This window comes from Sinocyclocheilus rhinocerous, unplaced genomic scaffold, assembly GCF_001515625.1.
Source record: "Sinocyclocheilus rhinocerous isolate Xijiao unplaced genomic scaffold, SAMN03320098_v1.1 scaffold1246, whole genome shotgun sequence".
NCBI classification, from domain to species: domain Eukaryota; kingdom Metazoa; phylum Chordata; class Actinopteri; order Cypriniformes; family Cyprinidae; genus Sinocyclocheilus; species Sinocyclocheilus rhinocerous.
Window position 1 is genome coordinate 868,399 of NW_015630543.1, and position 18,679 is coordinate 887,077.

Sequence of the window (18,679 nt, forward strand, 5' to 3'; positions counted from 1 at the left end):
CACCTCTTATCTGACAAGTCTTCGGGTTTGGGCTTATGGGGCTGTCACGTGATGAACGAACGACTCAAACCCGAAGACTCGAGAGATGAACTAATCAATTCTCTTTCCGGCTCAGACTGCATTGGTTAAGCTTATGGGGCTGTCACGTGATGAACGAACGACTCGGAAAAACCCGAAGACTCGAACCTGGTGAACTACTTGACTAATTCCAGGGCAGAACCTATAGGATGTTGCGCATGCGCGACTGAACGAATCACTCCCCGAGACGACTCGTTCTTCCCGAGTCACATTAAAGATTTGTTCAAAATGAACGAATCGTTCAAGAACGACCCAACACTAATTTCTTTGTTCAAATCTATTACACGATTAAAACTGAGCGACCACATTAAACTCTGTAAAATGTAAAGTTGGTCGCAGTGCCATGCACTTAATGCCTCATCTGCGGTCGTTCTGGGTGCACATTAATACTGAATTAGAAGCGCGTTAACTGCATGACTTCATTGGCGCCGGCGCAACTATAGGTTAAAGAGATTAAAATACGGGTACTTAAGTTAACAGGTTAAAGTATCAGATTTGATGTTAATTCATTATACTGTTGAACTTGACAGTATTTTCTCTCTTGTTATTTCATAGGGAGCTTCAAAGAAGACTTTGTAGAGTAATTTACAACAGCTTCGAACTTGGCTCAGCCAATCAGAATCAAGCACCGGAACTCTCCGTTCTATAACTAACATTTTTTGCTATATTTAATATTTCATGGGCTACTTTAATCAGAGCAAATCATGCTAACATTTTAGGAAATGGACCTTAACCATCACGGTCGTGGATTAATAGAACATTCCAGGTTCAATACAAATTAAGCTGTAGCATGCTGTTGATTACTACAGAAAATGATTTCTACTCATCCTTCAGTTTGAAAAATCAAACACTCAAAGTGAAAGCATTTGGGGCAAGACATTCCGGACGTTAAAAAGCAGAAATGAGCATCTTGCATCTTGGTTAAAGCATCAGCTTTTCAGAACAAACGTGTTTATATAGGGAGCACTGTGTTTGCCGCTGATACACCTCAGGTTATGTGTTACTGATGCAATTCCTGAGGGTGGAGTGCACTCCAAGTAAACAGTGTTTTTATGGACACATATCTCTGCACATAACATGCATCATTTACAAGGTGTACCATCTTTTCATGGTCGTGACAGGAGTTTAAATATTGGATGTACATTTGCACAGACAAAGTAAACAATTCTTATCACAGTAGTCTCATGTTAACCCGTTGTGGCGGAGAGAGAGCTTGAGAGACCCTGCTGGTAAGGGAATGCTTGTTAATGAGAACTAACAGGTGTTATCACTTTTGCAGTGAGGAGAGAGAGTATAAAACCCCACTGCTGCTGAGAGATGGGATGAGAGAGATCCAGACAGAAGAGTGTGCTGGCAGTGTGTGTACTTGGATCCTGCCTAACCAGTGGGTCGCCACGTTTAAAACCCCTTGTCCTGGTTTTCATATATGTTTTCGGTTTTTGTTAAGGAAGCACATGTTTTTCCAGCTGCTCTGCAACCCAGACCTTTTTTCCCTTCGCCAATCCACCTTTTATAAACGAGTCTACTGTGTCTTAAGTTATGGGTGGCACTTCTGGTTTACGGAGCTTCCACCCAAAATGCCTGAAACAAATCATACTCAAATGTGACCAATAGTTGTATCTCAGCCAAATATTGTCCTATCCTAACAAACCATACATCAATGGAAAGATTATTTATTCAGCTTTTATATGATGCATACATCTCAATTTCGAAAAATTGACCCTTGTGACTGGTTTTGTGGTCCAGGGTCACAAATAAGAACTCCATTTGCTCTATTATTAAACATCAGGACAATAAAAAAACACTTAGTATTTTAATGTGACACTGAATGCAGTGACAAAATCTTTGACAGCATCTCTTTTCAGTAAGATCAGTTGTGTTCTGGTCCTTCTGATTCTTTTCTTTTTTCTTTGCATTTCGATGTATTTCTAAGAAGAAAAAAACAGCGGACACTGTGCAGTTGTGGCCTGCTCTCCTGTTTGTGTCCCCAAAACCTCACTATAAAGCTTAATCACCCCCCCCCCTCCCGCGTTACAGTTAATGATAAAGTTTGGATTTACACAACATGCATGCTACATAAACGTGCATATAATATTTAACATCCATTATATATCGCTACTGAAAGACTCGTTCATTTGAGCTTTTGGGGTTATTCATAGCCTTCTGAAAGTATTTTTTTAGACTTTTAAGTTTTTAACGGTTGAGGAGTGAAAAGACTGAACCTAACAAGTTTAATAGAAGTTGCTGAATGTTTACAGTTTAACAGAAGTTACTTCCATAATTCACACAAAGTGTCATTTGTAGGCAAAATGTGGACACAATGAACCCGTTAGACACTTGAATAATATTTACAAAACTGTGTTCATTTAGGTGTTTGTCACAGCACAATGTCTTGCCCCATAGACTTCCATTGTAAGAGACTTCAACCTATGAATGGCTTATGACTGTGTCCACATAATGAGCAGTACTGCAAGATTTGAAAAATTACAAACATCAACTTTAACTTGATACAGGCACATCCTGTTAACGTGTGACCTAAATCAACCAATAACATTCTCCCTTCACTCGTTTCACCAATGCATACACGTTTTGCATAAAGAAAACCTTTAAAATTAAACAGAATTGTGATGAATAATATTTTGCAGTCACTGTGAATAACAACCAAAAGTTTATGTGATGCAGTCACCTGAATATCTCTGTATGACAGAAGGAGGTTGATGACGACATCAGCTGAAAGACACTCGACATTATCGAGCCGCTGCTGGATCCGTCTGAGCTCAGCCGCTAGCTCTGCTCCGGTGTAAAGCTCTCGCGCTTTACGAATCTCATTCAGAACAGTCTCACGGAAGTACTGGCTAAACAAGCACACAAAAGAGACAAAAAGAAAAGTTACTGAACTATGCAAGAATGGAAATACACATGGCAGATTCACAGAAATAGAAGTTGCTGAATGTTTACAGTTTAACAGAAGTTACTCCCATAATTCACGCAAAGTGTCATGGTGTCATTTGTAGGCAAAATGTGGACACAATGAACCCGTTAGACACTTGAATAATATTTACAAAACTGTGTTCATTTAGGTGTTTGTCACAGCACAATGTCTTGCCCCATAGACTTCCATTGTAAGAGACTTCAACCTATGAATGGCTTATGACTGTGTCCACATAATGAGCAGTACTGCAAGATTTGAAAAATTACAAACATCAACTTTAACTTGATACAGGCACATCCTGTTAACGTGTGACCTAAATCAACCAATAACATTCTCCCTTCACTCGTTTCACCAATGCATACACGTTTTGCATAAAGAAAACCTTTAAAATTAAACAGAATTGTGATGAATAATATTTTGCAGTCACTGTGAATAACAACCAAAAGTTTATGTGATGCAGTCACCTGAATATCTCTGTATGACAGAAGGAGGTTGATGACGACATCAGCTGAAAGACACTCGACATTATCGAGCCGCTGCTGGATCCGTCTGAGCTCAGCCGCTAGCTCTGCTCCGGTGTAAAGCTCTCGCGCTTTACGAATCTCATTCAGAACAGTCTCACGGAAGTACTGGCTAAACAAGCACACAAAAGAGACAAAAAGAAAAGTTACTGAACTATGCAAGAATGGAAATACACATGGCAGATTCACAGAAGTTATTATCATAAACTCACACTAAGCACACAATTTTAGGAACCACATTTCAGCCCCAAAGTTGATTAGTATGGGCAGTATATGCACTGATATCTCCACTGATGGCTACCAGTATATTCAGTATATAATGACCCTAAATTTCAATACATAGGGGCAAAAATGCCCCTGTATAAGTTTGTCTTACATTTCTATATGACATAGTTAAGCACACAAAAGCACAGTACTTTTAATAATGTCTCTTTTCGCTTTATTTCGCCAACAAAAATAGTTCCAAACAAAGCAATCACAGAATGGCTGTGCGACCCCAAGCAAAACAAGAGTGGTGTTTCGTTCCTGAATACATCAGCGTTTCTGAACAAATCAATTCAATGAGCCATTCATTAATACTTGCTCCTGAATAAATCAGACGATTGAATGAATTGGTTAAATGAATGTCTCAAAGACCATCTTAATAAGACAGTGACTTTGTATATTTCAATATTCAAACTATTTTGAAAACATTCATTTCATAGCATTATTATTAACAGTATAGTTATAGTCAGCAAATGTGGGTCATGCTCCTACAATGTGACAGCACTTACAGCTCTATTCAAAATCTTGCCAAGCCACAGAGCACCACTCACAGTTTTACATTAAATTAAAAAAATATTTTTCATTAATATGTGGTTTGAATAAAATATATAGACTTCATATAGACAAATATCATAACACAGCTCATACTTTCCATTTGCACTGCTTTTTCAAACACCAAACATTCATTGATGCCACTTTGGTCATTTATTGTTAAATTAATTATTGCCTGTATGGTGATTAGATTCACTGTCGAGGACTGGTGTCCTGAACTTGAGGACACGAGTACAGAAAGACACGCTCCATGTCCGATATGAAATCTTTGAGTTGTCCTGCATTGTGGTGCTTCTTGTCCAGTGTGTGACCGGGTTTGTCATTTTGTCAATGCTGAATAGTTGGTAGATACCTAAACTTTATTGTAAAGTCTGGTATTAAACACTGTGCATGTCTGTCTTGTCTCTCGCATTAGCCTCGTCTAAATTATTATGGCATTATGGCATGACATTCAAACTTACTGATGAAACTACTTAAGGGTGGGCGATATGACCAAAATCTTAAACCATATCATGCGTCATTCTGTTCATGACAGAGATACACCTCACCTAGCTGTAACTGTGGCTAAAAATCTAAATGTTCTAAATTAAAACCGGAACCCTAGATTGCATTTACATTTGGTAGGCGCTTTTATCCAAAGCCACTTACACAGCATTTAAGTTATACATCTTCTCAGTTTATGCATCCCATGGGAATCAAACCCATGACATTGGCATTGCTATATACTTTTAGAGCTGCAGAAATAATTTACAAACTTCACTTGAAAACTATTATGCAACTTTTACCTGATAATAATACTTACATGAACTAATATTTACAATATAGCAAATTTCAACTGGTTGAGTGTTGATATCATCACCAAAATGTATGCTATTTTATTGCTGACCTCTCAATTGTTCAGTGTGGACTATATGTCATTATAGGTATTAGAACCATTAACAGTATTTGTGACGACCCATACAATGTATTGTTGGCTATTGCTACAAATATACCCCAGCGACTTAAGACTGCTTTTGTGCTGCAGGGTCACATATATATATATGAACTGGAACTGAAACAATGTGAAAAACAATATACAAATAATACTTAAGGGTGGGCGATATGACCAAAATTTTAAACCATATCATGTGTCATTCTGTTCATGGCTGTTGTATTACTGCTATAAATGACTTTCAGTTAGCTGTGAGATGACAATGAGAAGCGAGGAGATAAAGGAGGTAGTGAGTTCCCACCAGGTGTTGGTCTTGCAGCTGGTGAGCAGTTGAGTGAGTCTGTCCAGCAGTGGCATACAGATGGGCCCCAGCAGGGCCTCAAAGCTGGGCTGCATCAGTTCACTCAAACCCTTCATCAGACTGCTCTCACAGCAATACACCTTATTCTGAGGCGTCACCATGTATGGGATGAACGTGTAGTTAGCGGCACATGTCTGGAAGAAGAGCAAATATCCACAGTGAAAATTAACACTGATGAATAAATAAATAGTAAGCAGGTATACCATGCCCCAAAAATGGGTCAAAAGTATTTTCTGGGTTGTGGACAGCAGGAGAAAAAAAAACCTATGTTTTCTTGGCCTCCTACGGTTTATCATTGTATTTCATATCTCACAAATCTCCTGAAGTTAACTCATAAACTTCTACGAGTTATCATGCCCCTAATTATTTTGTTGGCTAAAACAATTTTTGTACCTAATTATAAAATCCTACAACAAAGCTTTTTGCAAAAGTCTCAAACACCAATCATGTCTGTCAAATTGCTTATCTCCTATAACATTATATAACCAGACATAAAAATGAAGTTTTCTTTTTCCACGTTTTCAGGTTTGCAATCAAACCGATTAACCTACATGAATAACAGCACAAACTTACGAAATGAGGCAAACAAAGACTTTCTTCTTTCTGTTTGAAAATGACAGCAAATGAACATGCAGCAGAGAGGAAGTAAAGATTAAGACTTACCATATTCTTCTGACATATCACCTCCTGTATGAGACGAACAGCAGACGCAAATGAATTCAGGTGGTATAAACGACCAGTTCTTTTTTTTTTAGGACTGAATTCTATCACAATCATCCTAAAGAACATACGGTGTCTGAAGATTTTGAATAACCGTGTGTGTGTGACCATGTTCAGAACACTATACTGGTTTTAGTTCTCTATTCTGTTTCTGTTGAGTATGCAAGGTGCCTTTTGCTCAACTTGGCCATCCATTTCCATTTACAACAATAAATCAAGCGTGATCACTATTACTTTCAATACCTTTTTCTTGCCGGGTTGTTTCATTGAACTTTTAAAGCACTGCATCATTTTTGATTTAAAAATAATTTCTCCTATACCAGTTTAATTTGCAGAGAAAAACAACAAGCCCTTGTTTGGCTGACATCCTTAAGAGATGTTTTAAAATTAAAGGGGTCATATGATGCGATTTCAAGTTTTCCTTTCTCTTTGGAGTGTTACAAGCCGATTGTGCATAGATAAGATCCGTAAAGTTGCAAAGACTAAAGTCTCAAATCCAAAGAGATATTCTTTATAAAAGTTAAGAGTCAGCCACATTACACCAAATACACAAAATAATGATCTTTAAAATAGCATCATATGACCCCTTTAATGCCTGTTCTGCAACTCCGTTTGTAGCTGCTTTTTATTTAAGATAAACTGGACACGGTGAATTAAACATTCACTGTAATAACATCACGATTCTTCAACAATGTAGCATGCTACTGGTAAAAACGTTATCGATGCATATTGTAGAGTGTTTCCTGAAACTGCAATTCCTATGCAATGCACTTCATTTACATCTGTGTGCGTGTGTGTTTGCCAAGCACCATCCTCCACTAAATTCTGCCTAGTAATAAAATCACTGCCTTAAAGAACTCATCTAAATATATCTTATATTATGCAATTTACTCCCCACTCACCTGGCATACTTCCAATGTAAAGTAATAACAGAGGTGTGTGACCTTGCCAGGAAGGATCTCCATGACAATAAAACCTGCCTACAATTCACTGTGGTAATAAAAACCTACAGTATATCATTGTGATGAAACTGTTGGAAGTGATGCACTGCAAATAATGTGGGTTGTATTAATAATTTGAGTCCATCCAATAAATTTGTGAGCATCGTTATGCTTACAACATTCAGCGTTTCTCCTACTAGCCCAATGTAAATGTATATTACAATAAATGTATGTGCAACACACCATGATGCACTTGCTTACATTGATTTTGAGAAGCAAGACATGGACCTTCACCAACATCCTATCAAAGATTTTAGTTTTTTTTTTATCAGCCTGGATGCATGAGGTTTGTCTATAATGGCTGCCAACTCCAACACAAAAGCTATTTGTTCATCTTCTATCTTTTTTTTCTCATACAACACATATCCACATAATGGACATTCTTCGATCAATATCAACAATTTTTGGTAAATGGATACAGTGACAAATTTTGATATTTTATGATATGGGAAAAAATAGTGTGGCAACCTCTAATATTTTTGGTCTCTAAACTTCAGACTGGAACATTATGAAAAGTAAGATGCTGAAAAAATGACCCTTTCCGTTTAAATTTGACTAATTTGTAGGGTTGCAAAGGGGTGGAAAATTTCCGGTAACTTTCGAAAAATACCTGGAATATTCCCAAAAATCCTGGAAAGTTTCCAAAAATTTCCCGAAATTTACTGGAAATTTTCCACCTTTTTGCAACCCTACTAATTTGATTCTTGACTCGGGTGACACTGAGACAAAAGACTTTCTGACCTGAAGAGAGTGCAGCGAGTCTGAGTTGAGATCACAGTAAAGAATGATGTTGTTGACCATGCTGAAACTCTCTCTCACACCCAAGTGATAGAAGAGAGAGGGCTGCCGAAATGCATCCGTCATTTCAACCACTGCAATATCTGTGAACAGAGACAGAGAGAGCTCACTTATTTTGAAACACTTTTACCCAGACCTGTCAGACAGACAGACAGTGTAGGGGTTATTTTCTATCAGGCCTGTCCCTACAGCGGAGTTCAACACCCTACACGTCGCATTTAAATATCAGCAGGAAGTCAGTTCCTCTGTTTGCATGCATTTGTGCCAGAGCTGTTGTTTCAGTTAACCCAAAGGAAACAGACATGGTAGAGAAAACGAACAAAGCAACATGCATTCCTTAGCAGAAGGACATGTAGAATGTACGAACATCCAGAGTCTTTGTGTCTTCTAGTGAAACAGTGAAAGGATTTGTTGGAACTTCTTCTTTCTCCATGCTTTATAGTTACATCACAAATACATGAGAAAAATCGATTTACACACACAAATCAAAACAAAGGATATGAAGACAATTTGGGTCTACTGGGGAAACAAAATGATCTTTCAAATATATCTTAACCTGCTCTTTGGTCATAACAGCTGCTAGACAGTAAAGGGACAGCGAGATGTATACAGCAGATATTACGTTGAGACGGCTATACTAGCAAAACTTGAGGAATTATTTTGTAGATATTTAAATATTATTATCCTGTCTTCGTCCTCCTCATCACCTGTGCACAAATTAGCTGGATTCCACGTCACATCATCTTATAAATGAACGTAAACACTGACTTCAGTGACCTCTATGTTTACTTCCGTATGACAGTGTGCCGTCTTTGTTATTGTTTTTGTGTATGCGTGTCAGTTCAGGACCGTGATTAGTTCACACTTATAGAACGGAGAGTTCCGGTGCTTGATTCTGATTGGCTGAGCCGCGTTCAAAGCTGTTGTAAATTACACTACAAACATACACCTTTGTTTACTTCTGTGTGTTGCTCGGCAACCACTTTGTTGGAACCACAGCCGTTTCTGAGGAACTACATTGTTTGGTGGAAGAATAATGTTTTTATTATCATTACACTTTATTTGCTCCGTTTTATTCTGTGAAACCTTACTGCGTATATGGAATAACCGTTTTATAAAAGCAATAAGCCCCGTGAAACGGTGGTTTACAGTGAATTTATAACAGCTAAGGGGTGTTGTCACGTCGTGCCTAAAACCCCCTTAGCTGTTATAAATTCACTGTAAACCACGGCTTCACGGGACTTATTGCTTTATTGAATCTGATACTGGCCGAATTTTAAAAAGTAACGTTATCAGTGTAGGGGGAAAAACTGATCCGAGCAATAAATCAGAATTGAGAAGTGTAAAGTGTACACAGTAACTATAGTAGTCAACATTTGAAGTGGAACAAAAAAGTTCAAAGTTGTCCTAAGACAAGAACACATGTTGGTGTTAGGTTATAGAATAACTTTGATGAAAGGTTTTGATCCACTTCAAATGTTGACTAGTGTAGATATCCACAAGCTGATCTGTATATATCGCCTCTGAAATAGTGCATAATACTTTTGGACAGCCAACAATTCTCAAAAAGACATTACCAGAGTCGTACCACTGGAAGTAGTGGTTGACCAATATGGGTTTTTCAGTGGCCAATGCGAATGTTGACACTTAGAGAGCAGGGTGGCCTAAGGCTGATATAATGTCAATATATTACAACATATTACAAATGAATGAAAAACTATTGTACACGATATTTACTAAAATACTTTAATATTATTATTTTTTTAAATAGAAATGTTTACAATCCATTGACAGAGCTGGCAAAAGACTTTCAAATGAACAAAGTGAAGATGATGCTTCTGTTAATCGATGTGTTAGTTATCAGACAATGCCGATCATCTCAAGATGGATACCAGATTTCAGCAGATCATCATGAATTTTTTTATCTGAAGTTATACAGTTTTTCAATGCTGCATTTCATAATAAGGTGATGTGTACAACAGAGCTTACAGTCAACTAATGTAATGCTAATGATTCATATGTGACCCTGGACCACAAAACCAGTCATAAGGGTCAATTTTTTGAAATTGAGATTTATACATCATCTGAAAGCTGAATAAATAAGCTTTCCATTGATGTATGGTTTGTTAGGATAGAACAATATTTGGCCGAGACACAACTATTTGAAAATCTGGAATCTGAGGGTGCAAAAAAAATTAAATATTGCGAAAATCATCTTTAAAGTTGTCCAAATGAAGTTCTTAGCAATGCATATTACTAATCAAAACTGAAGTTTTGATATATTTACGGTAGGAAATGTACAAGATATCTTCATGGAACATGATCTTTACTTAATATCCTAATGATTTTTGGCATAAATAAAAAATGGATAATTTTGACCCATACAATGTTTTTTTGGCTATTGCTACAAATATACCCCAGCGACTTAAGACTGCTTTTGTGCTCCAGGGTCACATATTTCAAGGGCTCCTTAATGCAAATTAGTTAATTTGTTAAATACGACATTTAAACAATCATACAGGTTGTGTAAAAGTGATGCAAATGTATTGAATTATATGCAGCCACTGGTATAACAAAAACAATTGACAAGATTTTGTCAGGTCATGGGTTGTATATTTGTTTGGTTTTGGCTTCTTCCATATTTTGTATGCAATTTTAAGATAAATTCTGTCATCATTTACTCACCCACATGTCATTCAAAACCTGTATGACTTTCTTCCATGCCACACAAAATAGGTAAGACAACATTAGGCCATCATCCATTTGCAATTTATGGAAAACAGGTGCAAAGGCTTTCAAGGTTGTGTTTCACTATCATCTGCTGTACGGAATATTGCCGCTTATGTTCCATGGAAAAAGAAAGTCATACAGGTTTGGAACCTGTCAATGTGACAACGATGATCATTTCCAGCTGTGAATACAAGATCTAGCATTCCAATTCACAAAAGGAAATCTGTTTTAGACTTCACACATGCAAATGTAGTTTCGAATTCTCCCACATAAATCGGTCACAGTTCTGCACGTGTACAGACATTACTTTATTCAGTCACACAAAGTGCACAAATCATATCAATGGGAAATATCATGCGAGGCTGGGATGAGCTAGTAGTCATCCAACAAATGATTAGTGAGTTCAGTATTTTAATGGCAAGCTTACAATTCTCAAACAACTGAGATACACAACATTAGTGAATATGTGATTTTGTGCCGGACCCTTTCTTATAAGCACAGACAGTTTTGTGCAGTCTGTTTATTATTTGAATATCTACTAGTTACCCTCTTGAAGGTCTTGGTATGAATTTACTGCAAAGAAATGCCTCTGATTGGGGTCTAGTTGACATGCTACAGCCATATTATACAGAGGTTTCTATAGACTGACTTTGTGAACATTATGAACATTTGTAGCTTTTGCACATTCCTACAATGACAGGAAGCTGAAAAAATGCTTGATTTGAATGCATACAAGATCCTCTAATCATGTTGCTATGTAACTAATTACCATATAGTCAAAATACAAAGACAACAAGGCAATGAGTATTTATTAGCAAGATTGCAAAACTTTTAATTAACTGAAATCAAGCCATGATTTTCATTAATGAAACTAAAACTTAAAAGTACATGACTGTTAAAGAGGTACACAAAAGCTTCGAATGAGGCTTAGCAGAGTTTGCGTATTAGGTTTTCTGAGTATTATTGTGAGTTTGTTTAAACAAAGAGGATCGATGTTGCTTGCAGACAGGCAGAAATACATCATGCTGACATGCCAGACTGTATTGGCTGGACTGGCTGCACAATATAATTACTGAATGCAATAGAGTATCCAAAGATAGAAATGACGCTGTGAGGGAAGCAAGTGTGGACCATTCAATATGTTGAAGTGTACTGAAAGCTGGAAGAGGGCTAAACGATTAATCAGAATAAAATGGAAATCATGATTTGGATTAATGCGCTTACTGAAATGGCAAAGGTTGTGATTTTTAATTAAATAAATATATGCACAGAATCAGTAGTAAATGCTGCTCCATCTCTGCAAGCACTGTTAGTTCAAGTTGCTTATAACAACTCAACAGAAGCAACGCATCTTTCCAAATTTGTAATGAGAAGCATTTATAAGCCTGTTGTCTAACAAAAGAGAACATTTAATAACATGGTTTTATTCCACAACGCAAGTCGAACATTTTTTTAAAAACTTAATTTTGTGATGTAGCTTCCTTATCACAGAATGAGGCAGAAAATATATTCTATAATGTTATAAAGGATATTTAGATTAGCAATGCATTATAAATGCACTCCATTATTATGAAAACACCCGAAATGGCTTGAAGAACATAAACTATATGTTGTCTAAATGTTTCTATCTTCCTTTTATTACGTACAGCGATAGCTGGATGCCTTTATCCATATTAGGAATTTCCTGGAAGTTCTATTACTTCTGTGATCCATATGTAGAGTTTTCTTCTGGCTACGAGTATAAATGTCTTTAACGCTCAGTAATGCTCATTCCATCCTATTTGGGTAAAAATAAGCAAAATAATATTTCTCTTTAAAGAAATTTCAAGTAAACATATGATAATTCATGTTCTTCTCCCTTGTACAGAAGTGTCCACAATGAATGCATATAAGGCTCATATTTCATATTACAGTTTTTTCTTGATTGCTAACACACTATAACGGATTCATTTTGCCCAATTTCCCAAACCATTCATTTAGTTCTCGAAACAAAGACACATTTTCTTGTGCATGGAATGACCATGAAGGAAGTTGGCCTACAGGGTTTTTATACTACTTACACATACAGTATAAGTACAGTAGTAGCAATACTTTAGATGAGAGAACATTTCTATTCTATGTACTGTAAATACTGTAGCATGTTGTACACCCTCAAACTCGTAAATGTCAAATTGATTTGTAGCCAAGTACTTCTTACATGTACTGTATTTTGAGGAACTGAGAGACGACTACCTATAGGTATGGCAAATAAGGCCATTTACAATTAATGGTCGACCGATATTGGTTTTTTGACAGCTGATGCTGATGCCGATATCTTGGAAAGCATGGTGGCCGATGGCCGATATAAAGCCGATATAATTTTATTTATTTTAATTAATATTTAAGAAATTTTAAATCATTTGAAAATGGATTTAAAAATAAATGTGTAAAATAAACATACTTGTACTTTAGATGACAATGTATTTTTCACAAATAAATAAATATTTAATAAAACATCAACATTGTAACCAACAGGGCACTAAGTAATCTGGGAAGTTTGTGTGCATTGGGATTTGGGAATCATATTTTTTCAAATAAAGCCAAGGTAACAGTCATTTTACATACAGCACACAGTGAAAATGACATGAATATGGCAGTGGGCAAATGGATATATATCGCAGCATAATTTGAAATCACGAGTTTAAAGTTTGTCAATCGCGCATCTCCAGTGAAGCTGAACTCTCCTCCTGTCAGCATTCAATTCACACAGACCGACCGTCACGCAGAGCATACGCGATCATGCAGGATACAAATGCACACTTCACAAGAGCTCAACTAGATTCGACTAAGACTGCAAGGTTTGTGAAATTAAATGTTCATTACCTTGGCGATATATCGGTCGACCACTATTTACAATATTGCAATGCAATTTATTTTTTAATGTAATGTAACTTACAGTATCCTGTTTTGTGTTGCATATCAAGTTGACATTCAATTCTTTGGTATTTGAACTTTTCTTCTCTTTTCATATACTGTAAGTGTATAGCGCAATGAAAATATCACTGTATATCGGCACCCCTCAGTTTATGTTGTATACTGAAAGAGAATATGTTTTTGACTAAAATATTTGATTTTGACCTGGACTGTTTCATAAACTTTGTGATAGCAATAGAGAAAAACTGTAAAGGCATGGACTCCGTCACAAGCCTCCCGGTTTTCATCCAAAATATCTTAAATTGTGTTCCGAAGACGAACGAAGCTTTTACGGGTTTGGAACGACATGGGGGTAAGTGATTAATGACAACATTTTCATTTTGGGGTGGAGTATCCCTTTAAGGATTGCCAGAACAATACAATAGCTCAACAATAAAAAGTTTCCCCAAGTTCAGGAGAGGCTATTAAGGTGATTCTCCAGCCAAAATACCCATCCTGATGATGTAATTTAATTTGGAAAACAGAAAGTATTCATAAATATAGCTGGAAGACGTTTGGGGCCATGCACATCAGAAACAAAGTGACAAGCTATGCAAACATGGCAGGAAGCATCGGAACAGTAGAACGAAATGCTACTGCGTCCACTGTCATTTATCAGGAATATTAAAACTTTTTTTTTTAAAAGTTAATGATACAGAATAAAAACATTGATAAAGTTCATTAATGATTAATATAAATGTGTAAAATATGTATATGTATAACTGTATTCATATAAGTAAATAAAAAAATCAAAGATAGTAAGAAACTATCAAAACTAGAGCCCGGTTTCATGAAAATGCGTATAAATAGTACGCCAAATAAAAACAAAAACTCGTGGTATTGATACAGAAAAATGGACTTTGGCGTATATATGACACGCACGTGTTTGGCATGCATATAATACGCAGTTTTCGCATGCATATGATACAAAATTTGTTGGCGTGCATATGATACACAGTTTTCACGTACATATGATACGCATCTACCCGTAATCCTACTCATCGCGTAGCATATACTGCAAAGCCCATTTTTGCGTATCAATACCACGAGTTTTCGTTTTTATTTGGTGTACTATTTATACGCCCGTTCGTGAGATTGGGTAGCAAAACTTTTGTTATAGTTAAAAACAAAAAGATTTGCTTTTAGAAACGGACAAAGTACCAAGCAATTCAAAGAACAACTCTTTAATTTTTGATAATTACTCATCCTATAAAATGCCATTAAAGGAATGTGGTTCAAAACTAAATTTCTGGTGAACATCTGTAACTATGGAGACAGATCAGCCTCAAAAATAACACATTTGCAAAACAAAATTCATAAATGCACAGAACAAACCAGCAGAAGGTAGTACCGTCATCTTTCTCCTTTTATTCTAAACTCAGAATAAGCACTTACACAGTCAAGGCCATATCGCCAAGTGCCTCCCCTACACATCTCTCTCCATGACGGTGACAGCCACACTTTTTATAACAAGGCAGTAAATGCTTGTTGTTGATTACCACAGTCAATCATTTCGACTCATCCCTCATGTTGAAAAACAAAGGACGTCTGTGAAGTAATGCACTTACAGGCTGAGAGATGTGATCAGCATTCCACTAGAATTTACAGAAAGTAATTAAGATATTGTAACTTGTCCAAAACTCTCATGCATCTCTAGGCTGACTGCTATGCTGCTGGAAACCACATACCAATGAACCGTTACTATCTGCTGTTGTTCTTGTAATATCCTTTCCAAATATGCATCATGGGAAATTCACACGGGCTCTCGGTGGGTGTTATTTTCCAACCAATGCTCACATACCATTGGTCATTTAGTCTAAAAATCTATCCGCTGTATTGGTTTTGAATATTTCTGATATTTTTATTACAACAGTAAATGTGAAAAACTACTATGAGATCTTAGTCATTCGTTTAGAGTGAGTAATTACAGCTCTCATATGTTTTTAGACGGCTGAACAAGGATATGAACTGAAAACCATTCAGCACGAGTTAGCGGGCCTCATCTAATGTAAAAGGAATGTGCTACTTACGGAGTTCATCAGAGTACAAAAAATGAGAAGGACACCTGAAACAAAATAAGCATCTCGATAACACATTTCTAATAACTAGTTTACAGATATACTCCCCTTTGACTGTTTGGATGAACAGGTTGCTCCTGTTATGCTACCTTTTATATAGTTCCTATAGTGTAATTAATCCAGCAAATTGTTAAGACCTACCTATAGCTGACTTTTTTTACATTAGGCGATAATGAAACACAGCTCACCTGTAAGGTACTAGTCCATGTCTAATTTTCACATGAAAAACTAACATTTTTCAGTCATTTTTTTTTTTATGGAAATTTGCATAAAAAGATTTCAGCGTTTCTTTGGCTGAACGTTCGATACCCAGGTAAACAGCATACTGTACGTTGAGTAGGTACTTCTGAATAACTGTTAAAATGTATGTACTAAACAGTATAAATATAACCTGGATGAACTACATTCATCATGTTGTTATTGGACTGTGGTTTTAAGAATATTATGAATTTGAACATAGTACTCCTTTTTTTATACCACTATTCGTATGCAGCCTGTGTCCTCAGATACTCTGTTGATGGTATTACACAACACAAATTGTTCAACTAGCACAAAATCAGACTTAGTCCATCACTGCACAACTTTCCTCAAAAAAAAAAATGAAAAAAAGGAAACTTCAATCTGATGACCAGCCCTTGCAGAGATAACCATAATATGCAAGAGCATTGCAGACTTTCTTGTAATCAGACGCAAAAAAAAAAAAAACCTTTGATAAGATTGTGCTCCACTACAAACCATTATTCCTTCAAAAACTCCCACAGTTCAGAAGTACAATTACCCTCCTACTCATCCACAGTTAAAACACGTTTAAGCCTTTTTAAAATGCTACAATTATGTAAAACATGCTACATTTTATCTATAGATAAAACATGCAGGCTCAAATTATGTACTGTATGCACTCATCAAAACAGCCAAAATGCGTAAAATAATAATAAAGAGCTGTATCTATAGACCAAAAAAAGCATCTTAAAATATGCAAATGATAATACATTTATGTTTACAGCCTGAATTTTCAGCATGCCTGTTTTAACTTGAGGATTTCATACAAACAATTCTATACGTCAGTCCTGTACGGAAAAAACAGTGTATTTTTTAAATGTGTAACTCATTCATTTTAACACTTAAGTTTAACAATGTCTAACACTAGAATCTAAACAGCAGGGTGGTTGACGGCCAAAATAAGGCTGATATAATGTAGCATATAAAATACAAATTAATAACAAATAAGACGTATACAAAAATGATCAGCTCATAATCTCAAAACAATGTCAAACACTGTATAAAACATAAATCTGCCACTACTTAAGTATGCAGTTGGCTAGCCTGGTTGGTTTATTATCTGGATTTCACCCTTGTGAACCACTGAATCTCACACAATCGCTGTTGTATGACCACAGAAGACTTGGGTGTAGTAGAGTAAGTTGTATAGACTTCTTTTATAGTGCACTTCCTTTCAGAACTTTACAGCCCCTAGTCACAACATATTGTCTTTGTATAGAAAAGATGATTTGTCAACATATTTTATCATGCATTTCACAGAAGGAAGAAAGTCATGCAGGTTTTAAATGACATGGTGGTGATGACAGAATGGGTTTTTTTCTCCATTAAAGGGGTCATATGATGCGATTTCAATTTTTCCTTTCTCTTTGGAGTGTTACAAGCTCTTGATGCATAAAGAAGATCTGTAAAGTTGCAAAGACTAAAGTCTCAAATCCAAAGAGATATTCTTTATAAAAGTTAAGAGTCAACCACGCCTACCTAAAACGGCTCGTTCTAACACACCCCACATACCTACGTCACTATCTGGGAAGATTTGCATAACACTGCAGAGAAATCAAACCACACATCAAAAACCTATCCCAAATGATGAAGGGAGAACAGTGCTGTGGGCCCGCAGTGTCTTTTAGTACGGCCCGCTGGATTATATTAGACTCGGATGATCAATTTTAAAATATTTGAATAGTAAGTCACGTAAAGATTGCTTTCAGTTTATGATGTTAATACTGTCTCCAAACAGGAGAGGTCGCTAGATTTAAATGTACGCTCACCTATTAATTACAGCGCAGAAGTGCACTCTAACATAAACATTTACTAACATTAGCAAATAATAAATGAAAAACTGACCATGAAAACAGTATTTTCCAGTCAAGATGGCAAACAGATTATTTACCAAGTTCAAGGGGATACCCATATGTTGTTTGGAAATCTGTATTTTTATTTAAATCGCCATCACACCACTGCTCACAAACAACAGGGATGCCAGAGTTGCACTTGCCTCAAATTTCAAAGGTAAAATGCATAGAAAACAAAACCTTTTTGCCAAATGCATGACAGAAATGTATGCACTGAACTGTGGGTTCTCAGGGGGTTCCTGTTCTTAGGGTTTCCGTGGGTCCTCAGTTTAATTGTTTAAATTTAAGGCCATGAAAACAATTAAATGGTACAAAAAGTCTTAATTATAAATGGTCTTAAATTTGGGGACGGAAAGACAAGAATTGCTTAATATTAGGGCTGCACGATAAATCGAAATGGAATCGAGATCGCGATTCGACAGAAGCTTCGATTGTCATGCGTATCTTTCAGTGATTTATCTGAGTTCTTATTATCATAATTTTAATTAAAATAAAGTGTATTTATAATGCAATGCCTTTATCACTGCTTAAATACTATGAAATAGGTTGCGTGGCTTATTCTGTGTAAGAAGCCACATCATCTCACAGAAGGATTTATTTCAAACACTCGACTGACGTTATGAAGTGAG

At 36.3% G+C, this 18,679-nt stretch overlaps 1 protein-coding gene across 1 annotated transcript in view; it reads right to left on the reverse strand.

Moving 5' to 3' along the window:
* Positions 1-18,679, reverse strand: part of map3k5 (mitogen-activated protein kinase kinase kinase 5) — a 49,661-nt gene that overhangs the window by 28,114 nt on the left and 2,868 nt on the right. Inside the window, 4 exon segments of the mRNA XM_016552975.1 lie at positions 3,475-3,643; positions 5,580-5,773; positions 6,303-6,326; positions 8,102-8,241. Of these exon segments, the coding sequence (XP_016408461.1) occupies positions 3,475-3,643; positions 5,580-5,773; positions 6,303-6,326; positions 8,102-8,241 (527 nt within the window).